Here is a 21,870-nt window from a genome sequence, read left to right as displayed (position 1 = left end):
CCTGGGCACAGAGCCCAATGTGGGGCTCAGTCCCATGTCCATGAGATCATGACCTGAGCCAAAACCAAGTCAGATGCCCAACTGACTGAGCCACCCAGGCACTCCCCAAATCATTTTCTTAAACGAAGTGAAATAATGTTGATTTCTGCCAGTGTTTTCTTCATTGTTGAAACAAACTGTATGAAACTGACATTTTTAATTTAATTTGATATTTAATTAAATGCAACTAATAGTGTTTTTTGTTCTTCAGCTCTTTCTTCACGTTGTTTGCAGTTAATTGTGCACTACATTCCTGTGATCAGGGCTCATTTTGAAGCTCGACTGCAGCCTAAGCAATATAGCATGCTTAGGCATTTTGATCATATCACTAAGGTACTTTTCCTTATATTTTCTACTAGAGTTTCATAATTGTTAAGTATTTTTTAGATGTGTCCCAGGGACTTTAAAATATAATGTTCTTTCTCGTTACAGGACTACCATGACCACATAGCTGAAATATCAGCTAAGCTTGTAGCGATAATGGATAGCTTATTTGACAAGTTGTTATCTAAGGTAATGATTTATGGAAATTATTAGGCATTGTTTAAAGGCATTGTGCCTTTTCACAGTTGTCTAACCAGTCAAATTCTTCAGGGTTTAGAAAAACTCAGTAAAATGTTCAGATTGCCCAAATAATGGATAATTATATCCAAAGGGGCTGGAAGGGGGCAGGAGGGAGGTTATTTTAAGAATGATAGAAACCCTATGCAGAAGTAATTTTATATTAGCTGCATTGACAAATATGTGCCTTCTTCAAACTAGGTTTTAGTCTGAAAGTCATCCAGAGACAGAATTGAGAGAACAAAGATCAAAATAGAGAAAAAAGTAGATAAATTATTTGTGGTAAGATACGTTCTTTATTTTCCAGACTGAAATGGCAGAGTCTGAGGTGCTCTATTATTTCCCGTATAGATAATCAATTTCAGTATCTGTTTCTTGTTTGCTTCCCATTCTGAATGGGTCATTAAAAGAAGCAATGGTTTCCAGTGAATCCTCTATTATACTGGAGGGTATCTTTAGAAAAATGTCACTTAACCAGGCCTAGTCACTTTTGCCCTCTTACTTTTTTCATTCCCTAAGTTCAACACCTGTCTTAGGGAGAAAGCAGACATTGGAATTTTGAAGGCTATATGTACATGCCTGAGAGTATATTTAGGGTAATCATCAAACTAGGCACTTTGGTATGCTTTTCTGCCACTTGCATTCTTCAGGATTCTGAGATGGCAGGAGCAGCAAGCACGTGAAAATCATAAAAGTGCAAGGTAAAGCAGTGCCCATTCACAGGTATAGATGTGTGCTTGTACATTTGAAGGTGACAATGAGGAAAAGTCCTTGGAAAATAAGATTGCATTTGTTTAATAGTTCTCAAATGTTTTGGTCAGAGGACCTCTTTACACTCTTAAAAATAATCGCAGACCCCAAAGAACTTTTATTTATGCAAATTGTACCTATCAGTAAGTACCATATTAGAAATTAAAACTAAGAGAAATTTAAAACACAAGAGTACACAAACACACATTCCATTGGCTGTCAGAACGATGACATTGTTCCAAGTCATCTAAAAATCCCCACTCTTCAAACATGAGAAAATGAGAGTGAAAAGTTAATAACATTTTAATATTATTATGAAAATGGTTTTTACTTCACAGATTCCCACAAAGAGTATCTGACTCCCAGGTGTCCCCAGACCACACTTTGAGAATGTCAGGTGTAGTTGATAAATAACATAGATATTTTATGCCCTTAAGAAGCTTAAGGAATTTATAGGTATGTGCAGACATACCTATATTATGCTGTACCTGTTAAATTAGTTTCTAGTTTTGTATGGAGAAAAATGATTGTTTAGGAATTCTCTGTTTTCTTTATGGTTGCCAAGTACAAACTAAATTGAAAAGCATACTGTTTCATCAGTTTTCCTTTTTGATACATGGCATTCTTCTGTCTACCAAAAGTTAATAAATAACATACTGTGACTACTCTAAAGAAGTTTACCATCTATTACAGGAGGGGAGGTGGGTGGGGGATGGGTTAAATGGGTGATGGGGATTAGGAGGGCACTTGTTGTGATGAGCACCAGGTGTTGTATGTAAGTGATAAATCACTAAATTCTACACCTAAGAGGCTAAGAGGTATGTAAACTAATGGAATTTAAATAAATATTTGGAGAGGGCGCCTGGGTGGCTCAGATGGTTAAGCGTCTGCCTTCGGCTCAGGTCATGATCCCGGGGTCCTGGGATCGAGTCCCACATCGGGCTCCCGGCTCAGCGGGGAGCCTGCTTCTCCCTCTGACCCTCTCCCCTCTCATGCTGTTTCTCTCTTGCTCGCTCTCTAAAAAATAAATAAAATCTTTAAAAAAAAAAAAAAAAATATTTGGAGAAAATTAATTAATTTTTTAAGAAAATAAGTTTACCATCTAACAAGGCAGAGGACTGTAAACGCCTAACAGTGTAGAATAAGGTAAATGTTAAATAGTGGAACTAGTAATAAGCTGTGGAATATAATGAAGCAAAACCAAAGTAGTGCCAGTACTCTTAAATCCCTGATTTATTCTGTGTTTTTGTTTTGTTTTGTTTTGTTTGTTTGTTTTACCAAGAATTGGGACTGTGGCTAGGCTTTTTCCTGTGACAGTTTATTTTATTCTTTTTTTTGGTAAAGAAAAAGAGAATTATTTAATGAGCTTTCCATATATTTATCACCTATATATAACAGTCACATTTTGCTTTTTTTTGCTAAACTATTTAAAAAAAAATTTTTTTTTAATTTATTTATTTTAGAAAGAGAGCACAAGCAGGGCAGGGTGGAGAGGGGCAGAGGGAGAGAATCTCAAGCAGACTCTCCCCTCTGTGCACGGAGCTGGATGCAGGGCTCGATCTCACAACCCAGATCATGACCTGAGCCAAAATCCCCAAGAGTTGAATGCCTAACCTACTGAGCTACCCTGGCACCCCATAAAATATTTTATAATAAATGCAAGGCATTATGATATTTCATCCCTGAATAATTCAGTTATGTATTTCTAAAAACTGACAACTTTCTTATATATTCATGCTACCATATCACACCTAACAAAATTAACAGTAATTCCTTAATATCATCTAATATTTATTCCTATTTAAAATTTATCAATTGTCCCAAAATGTTTTTTTCAATAACTTGTTTGAACAAAGATTTCTACATGGTTTACATACTGCATTTAGTTATTATATGTCTTAAGTCTTTTATAAACCTTAAATATCCTCCTCCCCATTATTTTTAATGTCAAGAATGTGCCTAGTCTTTTGCAACTTAGTATTTTCACTACTGTATTTCTACTGATGACTTCCCCTGTTACCTTGACCTATTACATTCTCTCGTTTAACAAGTCTCTGTTTGCCACTCTCTGCCCTAGTTGCTTTCATGGGTTGCCCAGGAGTTTAGCTCTGTTTTTAATTCATGCCAAGATAGCAGACAGTGTTTGGTTTGGGTTAGCCTCTCAATTTTAGCTTTTTATTTTCTAATCTGAAAATTTAATTTGGAGAAAGAAGGATAACAGTAATATAGACTGATTCTAAAAAGCTAGTAAGTAATGGTACCATTGCTTAGAAAGAATAAAACGTTAACATCTAATTATACTACTATACTCAACTAATGTCCCAGCCATCATTTATTCATTCATTCATTCATTCATTCAGGAAGTTAAATTGTGTTAGGTAACTGGGCTACAAAGGGTGAAGAAGTCTTCAGTGTTGTCCCTCAAATAGTTGAATATCTAATAAGAAAAATATATCGATAATTATAACAGAAGGTAGAATATGTAAAGAGCCATAAGTAAGGAATCAATTTCATGCAATTAGAGCTTTTAATGCTTTGGAAGAGTGGGTTCCCAGCTAAGGAGGGAGATCTGGGAAAAACTTTATGGATGAGGCATGCATGTAAGTTTTGCTTTTAAAGATAGACATGGTTAGGGCAAATGAAGTTGAGATGAAGAGACACTCTGAGGTAACAGCATGTAGGTAGGAATCATAGGAGGAAGATTAGTGTCAGGGTTTTGTAGTCAGGTAGACCTAAGTTCATGTTTGTCCCAGATTAGCCATTTGAAGCACCTTGGGCAAATCTCCTTAAGCCTTAGTTTGTCTTTAAATGGGGAAAATAATAGAGCCTTATAAGTTTGTAGTGAGGATTAATGAGGTAATATTTATGTGGAGTGCTTTTCTTTTATCATATGTCTGACTATAGCAAGTTTCCAGTAAATGTTGACTGCTAATGTTTTTGCTGTTGTTGTTAATAACAACAAAGGTAAATTATTCCATTTAGCTAATGTATTAGGGTGGGTGAACTGAGGAATGGGAGATATGCTGGAAAGACAGTGAAGAGTTTTCACTACCCAGTGGAAAGCTAACCAATTTAAATTAGGCTTATGAGGTATAACTTACACTCAGTAAAATTTACCCTTTCTAAATACATAGTTTGATAACTTTAACATATGCGGTAGTAGAACTACCACAATCAAGATCCATAACAGTTCTGTCACTGTTAAACATTCTCTCAGGCACTTTCGCAGTCAGTTTTCTCCCCACATCCAAAACCTTGACAGCCACTGGTCTGATTTTCATCTGTGTAGTCTTGCCTTTTCCAGAATGTCCTTTAACTGGAATTACACAGAATGTAGCCTCTTGTCCCAGGCTCCTTTCATTTAGCATAATGCTTTTGAAATTGATAGTGGTTTGTTCCTTTTTATTATAGAGTAGTATCCATTGTATGGATGTATCACTATTTGTTTATTCATCCATTTATCAGTGATTAGACCTTTGGATTGTCTCCAGTCTTTGGCTATTATGAATAATGCTGCTATAAACATTCACGTGCACATCTATCTGTGGGTACATGTTCCATTTCTCTTGTGTAAATACCTTGGAATAGATTGATGGTTATATAAGAAATGTAAAACTTTATGGTATCTTTATAAAAAACTGCCAAATTTTTTTCTAAAGTGAGTATACCATTTTTTTTTTCCTACTTGTGACATATGAGAGTCCTAGGGGCTCTTCATCCTCACCAGCACTTTCTATTGTATGTCTGTCTGTTTTTTAATGTTAGTACTCTAGTAGGTCTGTATGGAGTGATATCTGATTGTGGTTTTAGTTTACATAATAATTTATATGTTGAGCATCTTTTCACATACTAGTTTCCACCCCTGTCTTTTCTTTGGTAGCGTGTTCAGACTTTTTGCTAATTTTTAAAAATTGGGTTGTTGAGTTGTAAGAGTTCTCTATATATTCTAGATACAAGTCCTTTATCAAATACGTGTTTCCATAAGTATTTTCTCTCAGTCTGTCACTTTTCATTTTCTTAACAGTGTTATAGAAATAACAGTTTTTAAATTTTGATGAATTCCAGTTAGTCATTTTTTTTCTTTATTGTTCATGCTTCTTATGTCCTATCCCAAGAAACCTACCCAAGTTACAAAGATAATTCCCATTGTTTTCTTCTGAAAGGTTTATTGTTTCAGGTTTTATATGTATATCTGTGATCCATTTTTAGTTGATTTTTGTATATAGTACAAAGTATGAGTCAGTGTTCTTTTTTCTGGCTAGTTCCAGCACCTTTTGTTGAAAAGACTGTCCTTTCTCCATTGGCACCTTGAAAATTGGCTGTTTTCCTGTGGGTCTATTTTCAGACTCCTGTTCCATTGATCTATAAGTCTGTTTTACACCAATACCATGTCTTAATATCTTAACTACTGTAGCATTATTCTAAGTATTGGAATCAGGTAATGTGAGTCCTCGGATGTGAAGCCTTCTCAGTGTTCCCACCCCTCCTCCAGTGGTAGCCAGTCTCTACTTTGATTGGTTTTTGATCCTTTGCTTAAAGGTATTTTTGGTTTCTGTTCCTCACAGCCCTGGGCATGAAAGAATTGAGTGCCCTTTGTCCGTGACTTTAGGTTTTGCTTCATATAAGAGGAGGGTGCAAGGAAGTGGGCAGCACTTGTTCCTTTTCTCTAGTGGTGGCCACTCGCCTCCTGCTTGTCTGAGAGTGATTCTGTGGTCTCTAGTTCTGACTCCAGTGTTGCTTGTGAGGACCTTTTGGAAACCCATGGAGGAGAACTTGTGCGTGCAAACTCCCCTTGTGGCCAGCGCTCTCATTTACTGTAAGCATATACTAGTCTGTATTTGGCCATTTGGGCATTTGTTAAAATGTTAGTTGTTTTCTGTTTGTTTCTGTGGTGGTCACCTCTTCTTCCTATGCTCTGCCAAAGTGAGACAGTTCCTGTGTTCCATCTCTCCTCAGTGGGAGAGTTTGGAATTAGTTCCTTTGGTTCTTGGGACCTCTGTTCTCTGAAGGGTTCAAGAAAAGTTATGATTTTGTAAATTACTACAGTTTTTTGTTGTGGTGAGGGTGGTAGAATATTCTCTGACAGCTTTCTCAATTTTAAATGGAAGTAGAACCCAAAAGTTTTTAAACTAACCCATGATTAGAATTGCACTTTAGTAGGATTTATCAGATAGTGTGTAAAATAGATTTGAGGTGGTATAGCATGTCCTCTGTGTGGAATACTTTCACTTAATTTTTTTCATTTGAAGACTCAGCAGCCCAGGTGTGCTGCTCGGGAAGCCATCTCTGCTATTGCCTAAACGTCTTCACCCGTGTTCCTGGAGCATGCAATGTCCACTTTCTGGAATACCAACCAGCTTTTAGGCTGTCAGCTCCCCAGAGCTCTCTTGTCTCTGATTCATCTTTGTACACTCCAGCTAGCATAGTATCTGACACATTCCTTCAGTCATACACATTCATATACATACATACACACACTCATACACCTATATACCTATGTACATATATACACACGTAAGAAAATATGCATCCAGAGCTTACTGTGTACCAGTTTTATTAAATGTTTATTGACCTCATATCATATCTGGACTTATTAAAATGTGACTGCGTTTTTTTCAGGTGAGAAGTATTGAAGATCTCACCCACAGCAGTGTTTCTCACCTGAGACAGTTTTGTCCCCTGAGGACATTCAGAAGTGTGGGGAACATACAGTTTAGGAAGTGGGACAATACTGGTAGCTAGTGAGTAGAGGTCAAGAATGCTACTGAACATCCTATAATACACAGGATAGCCCTCACAACAAAGAATGAGATAGCCCAAAATGTTAGTAGTGTAGAGGTTGAGAAACTCTGACCTAGAATATTAATGTGCAAAATAATCTGAAAGTACATTTGATGGCACTTAGATTCAATACAAGGAACCAAAGAGGAGGAATAAAAACTGAGTTGGAGATTTCCAGTCAGGGTGAGCAGGAGGATTGTAATACAAGCAATAGTAATGGAAACAGGAAGGAGAAGCAGGTTTAGGAAATTTCATGGTAAACTCAGTTATGGTATGGATCATTTAGGAGATGTGTGACTTAAATTTAACAATGTGGTTCAGGACTAGAGATATATTAGAAGTTGTTAGATTGAATGAGATTGATAAAAGAGAGAGAGGGGATGATAGGGGCATTAAGATTGAAAAAGCGTTGCATTTAGGAGACAGGATACAGAAGAGGAAGGTCAGGAGGGGAGGAATCAGGGAAGCACTGTGTTACATGAGGACTGAGGACCGTGTTTCAAGTGTGAAGGTGTGTGAACACTGCAGAGCAATGAGTAGGGGGACTAGGAAAGTTACTAAATTTGGAAGTTAGGATGTCTTTAGTGATTTTTGCAGAAATTTCAGAAGATTGTTAATAGTGGAGGAAGGTGGTTTGGGTAGTGGCAAGAACCAAATTTTAAGGGTTGAGAATAAAGAAGTACAGTGTCAAGTTTCAGTGACTGAAGAAATGATGGTGAAGGTAAGATGGAAAGAATAGTATCTTTAGGGAAGGCAGGGGTGAAGGAAGGTTTTGGGGGTGTACTAGTTACCTAGAGCGGCCATAACAAATTATCAAAGACAGTAGCTTTAAAACCACAGAAATGTATTCTTTCATAATTCTGGAGGCAGAAGTCCTAAATCAAAGTGTTGTCAGCCATGCTCCCTCTGAAGGCTCTAGCAAAGTCTTTCCCTGCCTCTTCCTAGCTTCTGGTGCTTGCTGTCAATTGCTGGCATTCTTTGGCTTGTAGATGTATCATTCCGATTTCTGCCTCTGTCTTCACGTGGCCATTTTCCTTCTGTGTGTCTATGTCTATATTTCCTTCTCCTTTCTTTTATAAAGACACCAGTCAATGGATTTAGGGCCCACTCTAATCCGGTATGACCTTATAAGGTTCTAAGTGAACGTGAATTTTGGGGGGGATACTGTTCAACCCAGTACACGTGGTATTTAAGATACGGGGATGTTACCATAATGAGATAACTACTTCATACCCACTAGCATGTCTAAATAAAAAAGACAGACAATAACAAGTGTTGGTTGAGGATATGGAAAAATTGGAACCCGCATACACTGCTGAGTAGGACTATAAAATGATATAGCTCCTTGGAAAAAATTTTGGCATTTTCTCAAAAGATTAAAGTTATCATATGACCCAGTAATTCCACTTCTAGATATACACCCAAAAGAATTGAGGACATTTGTCCACACAAAACCAGTACATGAATGTTCACAGCATTATTATTCATAATAGCCAAAAAGTGGAAATAACCCAATGTCCATCAGTTGATGATTGGATAAATTATGGTATATTCGTACAATAGAATATCATGTGGCCCTAAAAAGGATGAAGTACTGATGCATGTTAACAACATAGATGAATCTTGAAAGCATTATGCTAAGTGAAAGAAGCCAGTCACAAAAAGCCACATATTGTATTATTACATTTATGGAGATTAGTGGTTGCCAGGAGCTGAGGGGAGGGGGGCATGGGGAGTGACTGCTATTGGTTATGGGTTTCTTTTGAGGTGATGAAAATGTTCAGAGGTAAATGGTGATGGTTGTATAACTATGAGTCTACTAAAAACCAGTTAAATGTACACTTTAAAAGGGTGAATTTTATGGTGTGTGAATCATATCTTAAATCTGTTATTAACAAAAAAGATAAGGGATGTTTTATATATTCCTAGGCTGAAGAAAGGTAAAACTTTAGGGGGTCACAACTTTGCTTATTTTGGACCCAGTCACATGGTGACTTCTGCATCGTTCTGCTAAGAGCAGTATATTGGAACTCACCATTTTAATAAACTATATAAGATTAGTACATTAAATTATTTAGCCCAGATTTGTCTTATAAATAAAAATAGTACATAATTTGTGAATTATAAAATGTGGGCCAAAGATGGTTCTCTGAATGATACCAGTATATTATATTATTATATTACTATCCAAATGTAAGGATAGTAAAATGAATTTACCTAAGTTTAAATTTTCAGTATAGGTCATTGCTGAGTAAGTTTTCCTTTACCATAGTTAGGATAAATATGATTACTATATTGGCCTACCTACAAAAGAAAAAGAAAATTTTAATTTTGCCAGAGTCCTATTGATTTGATACGATCATGTTGACACATTCTGAAAATCATGTTTAAAAAATAATCTGTTAATTTGGAGGGCCTACTTTAAAGATTCATCATTGTATATTGAGCCAGATGGGTAGCTAACATTTTTTGTGTACTTACTTTGTATCAAGCACTGTTTTGTGTTCTCATAAGCCATCTTTTTAAGTCCTCACAGCAAGTCCTTTGAGATATAGAGAAATGAAGTAACTTGCCCAGTGTCACATAGCTAAGAATCTGAAGAGCTGGGATTTGAACCCAAAAAGTCTATCTTAAGGGAAGCAGCCTCTGTTCTTAGCCACTAAATTTTGCTGGCTTTCTCAAAGTAGATTAGGATATTTAATGAAAAGTTCTTGAGATTTGCATGAGTAAGCACAGATCATAGAAGTGTAAGCTTCAACTCTATCAGAATTAGGCATGTAAGGGCTGAAAATATATGTCTGAGGGAACAGTGCGGATAATAAACAATCCAGAGGACATGAACATAATTCTCATTATTTTTCCCTGCCAGTATGAGGTGAAAGCTCCCGTTCCTTCTGCCTGTTTCAGGAATATTTGTAAGCAAATGGCAAAAATGCATGAAGCTATATTTGATCTTCTTCCAGAAGAACAAACACAAGTGAGTAGTAATTCTTAACACTGCTTTTTTATATATAACATATGCATGCAGAATTGGAGTGTTTTTACATACTTTTGGTACAGTTAAGCCTAGTTCATATTCCAATTGGGGCGCCTGGGTGGCTCAGTTGTTAAGCGGCTGCCTTCGGCTCAGGTCATGATCCCAGGGTCCTGGGATCGAGCTCTGTATCGGGCTCCCTGCTCTGCAGGAAGCCTACTTCTCCCTCTCCCACTCCCCCTGCTTGTGTTCCCTCTCTCGCTATGTCTCTCTCTATCTAATAAATAAATAAAATCTTTCCAATATGATTATTATTTTTTTCAGCTGTTATATTGACCTGTGGAACATGGATAAAAATTTCTGATTTCAAAAGGCCCCTAGCTCCAACAGGCCAGAGCAGTAATTGCTCTGTTGTATGTTAGCAATTATAAAAAGCAGATTTTTCATTGGTCCATTGAGTATCAGAGATGCCAGATTCTACCTACATCGTTCATTACATTATCAGTTTGAAAATCAGAGTTGCCATCTATCAACAGTAAAATATGTTGCTGTTATGATAATCCAAATGGGATAGTGGAGGAATTAGTGATGGAATTAATGAGATGACACATAAAGTAACTCAATCAATATACCTGATTAATATTTGTTAGATCAGCATAAGTGATCGGTAGTAGGCATAAGCCAGGAAAATAGCAAAATGGGTAGTCTTTGGCACCTCTCACCTATGAAGTATCCTCCCTTTGTCCCGACCGTCTTCCCCTATATGAGTGTTACCACAGAGTTCTCTGCACTGTTCACCGACTCTCCTACCCACCCCCCACTTGCTCGGTTCCCCTTTCCTGGTACTTTAAAGATTCCAGGATTTCGGGGCGCCTGGGTGGCTCAGTCGGTTAAGCGTCTGCCTTCGGCTCAGGTGATGATCTCAGGGTCCTGGGATCGAGCCCCGCGTCAGGCTCCCTGCTCTGCGGGAAGCCTGCTTCTCCCTCTCCCCCCTGCTTGTGTTCACTCTCTCGCTGTCTCTCTCTCTCTCAAATAAATAAATAAAATCTTTAAAAAAAAAAAAGATTCCAGGATTTTTTTTTTTTCCAATCTTCTTTACCCATCTTAGCTTGTTCCCTCTATACCAGGTTATCTCATTCAAGCCTAGTTGTAGAATGATAGTGTTAGAATAGGATTTTTGTTCTTCAGACAAGTTTGTTATTTGAGTTTGCCTCTAATTGGTTAAGTACATGGAAGTGGTATTTGGGAGCAAAAGGTAGCTTTCTTAGTGTCTCTTGCCTACTCTTTCTCCTGCTGGTCTGCTTTCCCATACCACCTCAGACTTCCATCCTACAGTAGCTCTTACTGTTTTTCTTCATGCTTCCCTAGGTTTTCATTAATCATTCCGAACTCAGGATTCATCCAACTCCTTTGAGGCTCACTGAGAATTGAGGAGCTATAAGAGAGGGAGCACCCACTGGGTCTCTTTTTTCTTCCCCATTTCTTCCTAGTCAAGCCATCCTTCTCATTGCAAGTGTAAGATCTCCCACCTCTGACATTCTGACCTTCTGGATTTGTCATCTGAGTTCTAATTATGGCCAGGTCAGGGAGCTGGGCATACAGGTAGTCCATGTGTTTTTATCTGCATCATAATTTAAAGGAACTCTTGTCAAAGCTGGGCAAGAATTAGATTTTATGTCAGTGTTGTCAGTTGAATACTAGTAATTCCATAAAACTTCCATGGATGACTTTATATATATTTTTCCCCATAGAAAATACATGTTATTTCACAAAATCGTTTCCAAAGATTAACTATAAACAGCTTCAGGTCAGGTATTTCCCACAGAAGTTTTGGGCCATTGCATCAAATACCTGAATGCAGGAGCAATAAAATACTTTCTAGTCGTTTTACCAGTTTAGAAGGATGAAAGTATCTTTGCCTCTACCATTGTGACTTTTTTTTTCCCTATCAAGTTCATATTTAATATATTGCAGAATTCATTTCTTTTTGCCTGTCATGGTCGATCCCCCCTTATATATCCCAGAGAACTTCTAAGGGGCAGAAAGGCAGTAATAAATCATATCACTAAAAGAAGTACTGCTGATAAGGGGAAAAAGAGCTTTTATCCCAAAATGTAGAAAAATTATACTAAAATAGCAACTAAATACCTCAGGGGAGCTTCTTAAAAGTATATGCCAAAGCAAAGATTTTTTAAAAGTATTTTCTCCAAATAATATTGATTTGATACTGATAACTCAGATGCTTATGTCTTGTTTCAGTAGAGCTTTAAGAAACCATTTTATTTCTTTTCCAGATGTTATTTTTAAGAATTAATGCAAGTTATAAACTCCACTTGAAAAAGCAGTTATCTCATTTAAATGTGATAAATGATGGAGGACCTCAAAATGGGTATGTTTTCAACATATTTTTACTATGTGCTCCCATATTGGATTGCTTGATTGGTTTTTACTCATTATGCTGTCCTTCTCCACTATAATCATATCGGACCACTACAGTGGTACAATCAGCAACTTTTTGCCTTTTTTTCTCTGTGGAGAGGATATCTGTATCTGCTTGTCTGTCTGTCTACATTAAAGTGTTTTATAAATGGTCAATTACTTAACTCACATGTCTGTTTTGAGGCAGCGTGGGTCAATAGCACCTCCTTATGTTACCCAGTAGTCTCTCCCTATGCAGACAGGACTCAGAGTCCTACTTTGTAGCTGTGTGACCATGAGAAAGTCCACTTTATTCTGCCTTATTTATAAAATGAGGATAAAATGTGCTTTAACTCTTTAATAGGGTCACAAAAAATATAGTATAAATGTATATGTCCATTTTATTGTAAACTGTTGAACAAATTATATGTATTATCGGTGAGATAGTGTAATTATATAAAACAGAATTTAGAATCAGAAAACTTGGGTTAAGTTCTGCTGCTTACTAGCTGTGTGACTTTAGGTAAATCACTTACTCTCTCTGTGCTTTTATTTTCTTAGATTTGAAAATAGGGATGATGGTAAAAAGTACCATCACAAGATTTTTGTGAGGAGCAACACAGATAAAGATACGGGGAAAAGATTATACAAAACGCAAAAAGCATTGATCATGAAACTACACCTTAATATGATTTCCTTAGTGTTAGCTATTGCATGGATTTTTAAGGAATATTTTATTCCCTGTTAAGTTTCGGGCTTAAATTTTCAAACTTACAGGAACAAGTGACAAAATATATTTTGGAGTCAGAAATTGGCCCTGTCCAATAAAACAAGTACACTGATTTTGCAAGAAATATTTGGAAGCTCCAGACTGCTGAATCTGTTGGCCACGCTGAATTTTTTGATGCAAAAATCTGATCTCTCCCTTCTTACCTGGTTCTTCTCTTTCTTATTTTTAACAATTGTTATTTTCAAAAATTACAGAGCCACAGAAAAGTTCAAGGACAGTTTATGAACACCAAAACCTCTCAGAAACTGTTTTTAAAAAACTAGCATTTTTAAGCCCCACTCCCCTCATAACCTTCTACTTTTATTCCCATAGCTAAATCTGGGTTGGTTGGTTGGTTGGTTCTGACCAGTACTTCTGAAGCATCCAAGCTAACTCATTACCTATTACTTTCTTTGTTAATATAGCTATATGGGGGTCGTACCACCTTAGAGATCTTCACTGTCACATACTTTTAAAGGCACTAAATTCTATGTAAGTCAGTTCATGCCTCTGAGTGATCCCTTGAAAGATGGAATTCCCTGAAAATTAACCTCTAGACTCTAGCCAAAGATATAGCAAACTACCTGCTTAAAAGAAATTTTTGTTCCTGAGATGGCTCTAAAAATGTACTTTTTTTTTCAAGAATGAAATTGACATAACATGAAATTAACCATTGTACAGTTAACAATGCAGTAGCATTTTGTGCATTCACAAGTGCATTCTAGTTCCAGTTTGTCCAGGTCATAAAATAGGATCAACACTTAAATCCCAAGAGGAAATCCTCTACCCATTAAGCATTAAGTTACTTCCTGTCCTTCCTTCTCCCCAAACCCTGTGTTTTCTGATGAGATTTTATCTAAGACATTTTTAAAATACAGACCTATAGAGAATAATATTTGTATTGCTGCTTAGAATTGATCATTAACATTTATTTTTGCTTGAAAAAAATGTTTATGGTAAAAAAGAAAACAAGGGGCACCTGGGTGGCTCAGTTAAGCATCTGCCTTCCGCTAAGGTTGTGATCCCAGGGTCCTGGGATTGAGTCCCGCATTGGGCTCCCTGATGAGCGAGTAGTCTGCTTCTCCGTGTCCTTCTCCCTTTGCCCCTCTCTCCTGCTCATGCTGTCTCTCTCTCAAATAAAATCTAAAAAAAACCCAAAAACCAAAAACCATTCCAAATGAAACTGAAGTATCCCTTGACCCCATCTCCAGTCCCATTCTCTTTCCCCCAACCCGTAGTATTTTTAATAAATTTGGCCTGTATTCTTTAAGTCCTTCACATTATCTTTGTATCTTAAGAAAAGTAGGTAGCACTGTTTTATAAAATTTAATTTACTTGTATATTGTACATATGCTGCTTACTTTTTCCTACTCAGCATTGTAACTGGTTTATCTATTTGATATGTAGAAATTGTCCTTTTTTTTTTTAAAGATTTTATTTATTTGACAGAGACACAGCAAGAGAGGGAACACAAGCAGGGGGAGTGGGAGAGGGAGAAGCAGGCTTCCTGCTGAGCAGGGAGCCCGATGTGGGGCTCGAACCCAAGACCCTGGGATCATGACCTGAGCCGAAGGCAGACGCTTAACGACTGAGCCACCCAGGCGCCCCAGGAATTGTCCATTTTTTGACTGCTTTTTATTCTCCCACATGCATCAACCATATTTAATGTAGCCATTTCTCCAAATGATAGATTTCTAGGTCATTACTTTTTTCCATTACAACGATGCCACAGTGAAGATCTATATACATGTCTAATGGTGTGACCGTTTCTTTGGGGTATAGATACAAGTTGATGAGAGCATATGTACATTTTCACTCTACGAGGTATTGCCAGAATATTCTCCAAAGTGGCTGTACCATGTTGCCAACCATTTGCTGTTAGATTTTTAAATGGTTGCCAGTGGTATCTTGTTTCGATTTGCATTTCCTAATGTTTGTCATCTTTTCATATATTTATTAGTCATTCAGGTGTTCTCATCTTTTTCCTGTTCACTTTCTTTGCTTTCTCTTGGGTATTATTTTTCTTGTTGATTTTAGATTTTTGCATATGTCCTAATCAGACTAATCCTTTGTTGGTTATATATGTTGCAAATATCTGCTTTTATGTTAAACAATTTTCGACTTTGATATAACTCTGGAAATATTTTTAAGTGAAGAGTTATGCTAATTTTATGCTTAGTTTTAATGTGAGGACCTTGCTTAGAAAGGCTTTGTTCTTTTTTGAGCTGTTGCTGTCAGTTTCAGTGTACTTTAACTGACCATATTATCACAAGTGTAATTTCGAATCTTTTTAAAGCACCCAGATTAGAGGAGTTTTAAGTGAAAAATATGGTCCTTATTAAATTCTGCCATGTGATAAAAGGTGAAACATTAAGTACATAAGTCCAAAGCATTTATAAATTGGACTGTAGTACAAACATTGAGGGTGCTTTTACTCTAGCAAACCAGAACTTACGTGTTCATTATAAAATACTGAAGCTGGATTTCCTCCTCTCTTTTACAAACTACTAAATCAAGGTCTATTTGTTCTTCCATGGCCATATCTGTCAAAATATACATCTACTCAGACCAGTCCCTATTTTATATGCATGGAGCTTTGATATTTATCTGAGTGCTGTTTCCTGGAATGTCCTTTCAAGTATAGACATTAATGAGACATCTCAGTACCCAAAAGTGTAAGACTATTTTTTCATCCAGTGTTGCTAGATGTATCAAGTGTTATATCTAGTAATACATATGCATGAATCCCAGCTTTCATTTAACTTCTTTGGATGTCACTCAGGAAACCTTGTGTTTCTTTCACTTGATTTCATTTAGTCATATACATGTACAGTTGATCCTTGAAAAATGCGGGGGTTAGGACCACCAACCCCCCTCGCAGTAGAAAATCCACACGTAATTTTTGACTTCACAAAAACCTAATACCCACTGTTGACCGGAAGCCTTATCATTAACATCAGCAGTGGATTAACACATATTTTGTATGTTATATCCTGTGTTCTTGTAATAAAGCTGGAAAAAAGGTTTTGAAAATCATAAAAGTACATTTCATGCTGTACTGTGTCAAAAAAAATCTAAGTAGACCTGTGCAGTTCAAAGCCGTGATGTTCAAGGGTCAACTGTATAGTCTAGTGACCACTGATATTTCATGCTGTTTTAAGATAAATCTATTTTATTGGGCAGAATTATGAGACCAAGTCCAGCCTGCACTGGTTTATTCCTTTTCAAGATATTTATTGTTGAAATAGAGTATAAGATAGCAGGAATCCTGCTAAGAAATACATTGACATTTGGTCCCTAGGAAATCTGAATTTTAAATAATAGTCTAGCAGTTACGGTAAGACTGACTCTATGAGCATTGCTTCTTTATCCAGTAGAAAGTGTGAGATTAAAAATAGTTTTCTCTCCAATGTTTAGGTTGGTCACAGCAGATGTAGCTTTTTACACTGGAAATCTTCAAGCCTTAAAAGGCCTTAAAGATTTGGACCTAAATATGTCCGAGATCTGGGAACAGAAGAGGTGATGACATACTGGAAAACTGGGTAGCTCATCTGACCATGGGATGTGTATGTTTATGAAGAAAATGTGGATGCCTGTGATTCAAGAACTGAACCTCGAACCCAAAGTGAACTGGGATAGGGGAAGGGGAAAGGAAAGTATCAGTGTTGGGAAACTGGGATTCAGTGGGATCTACAAGGAATGCCATTTTTATGCTTCCTTCAGTGAGGAGTAACTGATCAGGTGTCTGTAACATTTTTCATTCTCTCTGGAAACAGACTCAGGTTTCTTTGGACCAAATCCAAAAGAACACATAGCTGTAACACAGCTGTAGTTGACTAGAATGCTCTGTATACTTTATATTAAAAAATGCTTTGCATTTCTTCCAGTGCAATGAAATTCATATGGTGTCCCACCTTATTTAATGATGGTACAATTTAAAATATTAAAATCTTAGTCAACCTCTGTAGAAAGTTTTCTCTATGAAAGTAAAGCTGTTTGAAAAATTATTTTTTTACAGATCTTTCTATAAAAAATAAACATCTTTTGATTGCTTGGATTTAGGAATTCAATTTTTGTTTTAGTGACCAATGTCAAGTTTCAGGCCTTGTGTGTCACATATTTAATCTTTCTACCACCACTCTATGTCAACTGGATAAAGCCTTCCAGAATAGTCTAAATACTTGAAAGTCTGATCACAGTAATAATTAAAGAATAAGATATTGGCATTTATTTATGCAAATACTAATTTAAATACTTTTCAGAAGTGGTATATGAAAGGCTGCAGTTTAATAGCTGTATTTTTATAAAAGTATCTATGAAGGGTTGGTTTGTGTTTTTTTATTTCTAGCAAATCATAAGACATTTTAATATGTTCTGTTTATGAGTTCTCTTTTTAACATTTAGATAACATATGAAGTATGGCCCCCTTGGGTTCTTGTTTTTAAAAAGTTACTTTCGACGTGTGTATGAACAAAGACCAGGGAGAAAATAGAACTTTTAAAATATAGACTGCTGTGTTGGGGCCAGAAATACAAGGTGATGAGTAAGTTATTTCAAGATTTTATAATACCTACCTTCAAAACTAGAATCAGCAGCACTCTACAACTGAAAGTGCCTGTGCCTCACCTCATACCGGGAATCTTGCCTCACCCTGTCAGAGTGCCTAACCTTGTGGTGATTATGTACAGTGAAATAATTAATAGTCTTATTTTGTGCTCTTCCATTCCCTTAAAAGGAAAGCCTGTTTTATCATTACTAAGGTATGTCATTGGTTCTTAAACTGTCTAAAATAAAGCTGTAAAAAATTATCAGACTTTATAAGGCAACTTCTTTTTAATAGTATACAGTAAACTTTAAATACAAGCAGCCTACTCAAAAACAAATATGTAAGAATTAGAAAATGTAATTAATCCTTAGAGAAAAGCCACAAATTAAACTACCAGCAGAGCTGATCTGAAAGGTTATTTGTGAATATTTTCAGTCACAACAAGAAAGCTTCAAGGAAAGGGAACTTTATAAAGTTGTACCCCCACCCCACCATACTAGAGAACAAGGATGTAAAAGAAATACCCTACCTCTACCCACCCCATCCCTTCAGCTGGGAAAAGAAACATCACTTTGTTTTAATAAATGGAGAGTCTGTGGAAAGCATGGCAGGCATCCCAGCCTTAGGAGTAGATGAAAGGCCTTCAGGTTTATTCCTATGGAAAGAATGATGTGGTTAAGATTCTTAGAAATGCAAAAACTAGATATGTTAGGTAACTGGCCAATGAGTACTTAAATATTTCAAGAGCAAATCTTCCAATTGATCCAGGAACTGTTTTGCAAGAGTAAACCGTTTTTCTTCGCCATTTCATAAAGTTAGCATTGAAAGTGTACGTGTGCACATGGATTGCCTCACAGCTTTATTTTTGAAATCACAAGCAATTCAAAGTGACCATCACTGAGGCCACTGTTAAAAGATGTTCCAGCAGAGCTGCCCCAGTTTTAAGATTAAACAGTATTGCACTTTAAGATGAACTTTCAGGGTCCTCTTCAAAGAAGAAAAATATTGCTTCCCATCTGTGCTTTTCTTCGACTAAGCATATTGCAAAAAAAAAAACTACTTTAAAAATTAACACCTCAGGGTACAGTAACATAGTAAAGTACCTGCCGATTTTAGAATCCTAGAGAACATTTCATTGTAAGAAACTGTTTAGCCCATAATTAGTATGAAGTGTACACAGTATTTTTCATTTCAGTGGTCCAAGATACGAAGGTTCCCTGATACAATCTTGTTCTCTAATACTGCTCCAGGTGGGATGTCAATTCGGTCACCATGATTTGCAATGATGATAACTGTTCCCTACATGACAGGGAAGACAAAACAGAACAGTGTAAAACTGCAGCTGAAATGCAACTGATTTTCTTACAATTACCAAGTTTATGTACCAGGTTTATGCTCCATTTACAGTGGAGCAGTTGTACTTATTAGCAGTATCAAAGTATGAAAAATAACATGTTAAGGAAAACTGTATAATGTGTCCCTCTAAGAATCCTGACAGTAGTTCTAGAGACGCTGCCTCCGTATCAGAGGCGGTACCGGGGTGAGAAGTGGGCCCTGTGCCACAGCATGACTGGCCCTTTCAAAGAACTACCTTCATAAAGATACTGAGGTGCTTGGTTTATATTTACATATAGATTTGGGCTTGTTTTATTGGTTTACGAATATATTTTTCATGTCTCAAGTGAGACTATTTAGATGAGGCAGTATCAGCAATAAAGTTCCATGTACGTGTGTATATACACAGTTATCAGCAATAAAGTTCCATATACCTATATATGTATATATACACGTATAGATAGGTCTGTACAGTTGACTCTGGAACAACACGTTTGAACTGTCTGGGTCCCACTAACATGCATTTTTTTCAATAAATACAGTATAGTACTGTATATGATTTTCTTAAAATTTTCCTATCTCTAGCTTCCTCTATTGTAAGAATACAGTATATAATATATATGACCTACAAAATATGTGTTAATCAACTGTTATCAGTAAGGCATCCAGTCAACAATAGGCTATTAATAGTTACATTTTGGGGAGTCAAAAGTTATACATGGATTTTTGACTACACGGGGGTCACCCCCCCACGCCATCACGTTGTTCAGGGGTCAGCTGTATACACATATATATACACACACACATATTTATATACACCTATATCTTTTTGTTTTTCTAAGATCCTCATTTAAGGAGCTTTACTAAAGGAAGACCACATGTACTCTAGGTATGGGATTTTTTTTTTTTTTAATAATTAGGAAAAAGCTGTTGTATCTTTGGTTCTGAGCTTTAATATTTATACCTATAGTCCTTCCTGTTTCTTAGGCTAGAATGATACTCATCAAAGTACCCAAGTACTACGGTATGTGAATAAATCTCTATACTGACGATAATCGATTACTTTAAAAGGAATAGATTATATTCAGTATAAGTGAAGTTGTCATTTACTTTCATTCAGATTCAAATAGTCATCTTTGGTGCGCTAATGCTACTTTAACAGTGATTCTCTTTTACAGACTGTCATTTCAATAAAATAGTACCAGTTAAATTACTTACTGGTGTTTGCTTTCCATTTGAATGCTATATTCCACAAAGTTCCTATATACAACAATTGTGGTTGTATTTTAACTATGTTGTATATCTATGGAAGACAGTTATTAATACTAAATACTGTGGTAAGCTATTTCATTTTAAAAATATATTTATGTCTTATAAACATCTGGTATAGACTAAGAGGTATTCTTTAAAATAAAGGTAGGGCGCCTGGGTGGCTCAGTCGTTAAGCGTCTGCCTTCGGCTCAGGTCATGATCCCAGGGTCCTGGGAATCCCGGCATCGAGCTCCCTGCTCTGCGGGAAGCCTGCTTCTCCCTCTCCCACTCCCCCTGCTTGTGCTCCTGCTCTCGCTATCTCTCTCTCTGTCAAATAAATAAATAAAATCTTTAAAAAATAAAATAAAGGTAAATTTAGGACTAGAAAATGAAACCTGTTTTGTAAAGCTGTAAGAACTGTAATTTTCATCAGAACAACACACCTTTAGTGAAACATTCTTGCCAAATGTCACATCTCCTGAAACTGTGAGGTGATCCAATTCAAGCATATCTGGTATACTTTCAAATCTCCTTAGATAATCCTGAACCTGAAAGAAACAAATTGTTTCAAAAATGGGTTAACAGAAAAAAACAGAGATTAAATTAACAAGATAGTTTACTTGAACTGTGAAAACATTCTATTTATGGCCAAGCTCAGGCCCTCTATGGGAAGAACCTATTTATTAAGCATTTGCTATATGCTAGATGCTGTGCAGGAGAGACCATGAGATATGAACACTGTCCCTACAATTAAGCAATTTATGACACCACTGAGCAGATCAGACATTAATAAATAAACAACACGCTAAGAGCCCAGTGAGTAGTTCAAATAATCTGGAGTGTAGTTGGAAAGAGATCATCATTGAAGCAAGCTAGACTGGAGCTGGGCTTTAGAAGAAGTAGAATATTTCATGCACAGCAAGAGCACAAATTATCAAATTATCATTACAAATGATTACCTTTTATTTCCTTAGATTTATAGGCACTTTGTAGAAATTGTCTTATAGGGCCTTGTTTCCTATTTTGCTAAGAAAAGTAGAAGCAATCTGAAAAGTTGTTATATGCAAACAGTGAATCATGGAACACTACATCGAAAACTAATAATGTACTGTATGGTAATTAACATAACATAATAAATTAATTAATTAAAAAAAAAGAAAATTAGAAGCAATCTGAAAAGGTCCATTGACTTCTACCATGGGCTACCAATGGGCTACTTGCCCCCTAGCCCATTACTCTGTCCCTTCCTAGTACTGGGTGTACTCCAACTTAAGGCCAGGCCTTCTTATGGCCTATTCAAGGATATTGTCCAGTGATTCTTTCTCCCTCTTCAATGTTTTCTCTCTCTGATCACATCAATTCCAGGCAATGTATAAATATCCCATAAATTCTCCCATCTTTAAAAAGCAAACAAAGAACTCTCAAATCTTATATCCCTTTCTATCT

At 36.5% G+C, this 21,870-nt stretch overlaps 2 protein-coding genes across 9 annotated transcripts in view; one reads left to right on the top strand and one right to left on the bottom strand.

Annotated features, from left to right (window-relative positions):
• VPS54 (VPS54 subunit of GARP complex) overlaps positions 1-18,100 on the top strand; it is an 85,528-nt gene extending 67,428 nt beyond the window's left edge. For 4 of the 5 annotated variants that reach the window (XM_081833597.1, XM_081833596.1, XM_081833593.1 and 1 more), the window contains 5 exons: positions 251-372; positions 472-552; positions 10,001-10,108; positions 12,400-12,494; positions 16,710-18,100. In XM_081833597.1, the coding sequence (XP_081689723.1) occupies positions 251-372; positions 472-552; positions 10,001-10,108; positions 12,400-12,494; positions 16,710-16,815 (512 nt within the window). In that variant the 3' untranslated portion in view covers positions 16,816-18,100. Of the gene's footprint in view, positions 1-250; positions 373-471; positions 553-10,000; positions 10,109-12,399; positions 12,495-16,709 lie in introns of those variants that run through there. The other variant, XR_014149310.1, reaches the window with a different exon arrangement.
• A 568-nt stretch (positions 18,101-18,668) lies between these two features.
• UGP2 (UDP-glucose pyrophosphorylase 2) overlaps positions 18,669-21,870 on the bottom strand; it is a 66,535-nt gene continuing 63,333 nt past the window's right edge. For all 4 annotated transcript variants that reach the window (XM_006742190.2, XM_006742188.3, XM_006742191.3 and 1 more), the window contains exons 9-10: positions 20,868-20,972; positions 18,669-19,137 (exon numbers count right to left, since the gene is read on the bottom strand). In XM_006742190.2, the coding sequence (XP_006742253.1) occupies positions 19,030-19,137; positions 20,868-20,972 (213 nt within the window). In that variant the 3' untranslated portion in view covers positions 18,669-19,029. The remainder of the gene's footprint in view (positions 19,138-20,867; positions 20,973-21,870) is intronic.

The sequence above is a fragment of the Leptonychotes weddellii genome, chromosome 10 (genome assembly GCF_054177405.1).
Source record: "Leptonychotes weddellii isolate Sample4059 chromosome 10, ASM5417740v2, whole genome shotgun sequence".
In the NCBI taxonomy this organism is placed as follows: Eukaryota; Metazoa; Chordata; class Mammalia; order Carnivora; family Phocidae; genus Leptonychotes; species Leptonychotes weddellii.
The sequence above is the reverse complement of the archived record's forward strand: the minus strand, read 5'-3'. Positions and strand labels throughout refer to the sequence as shown.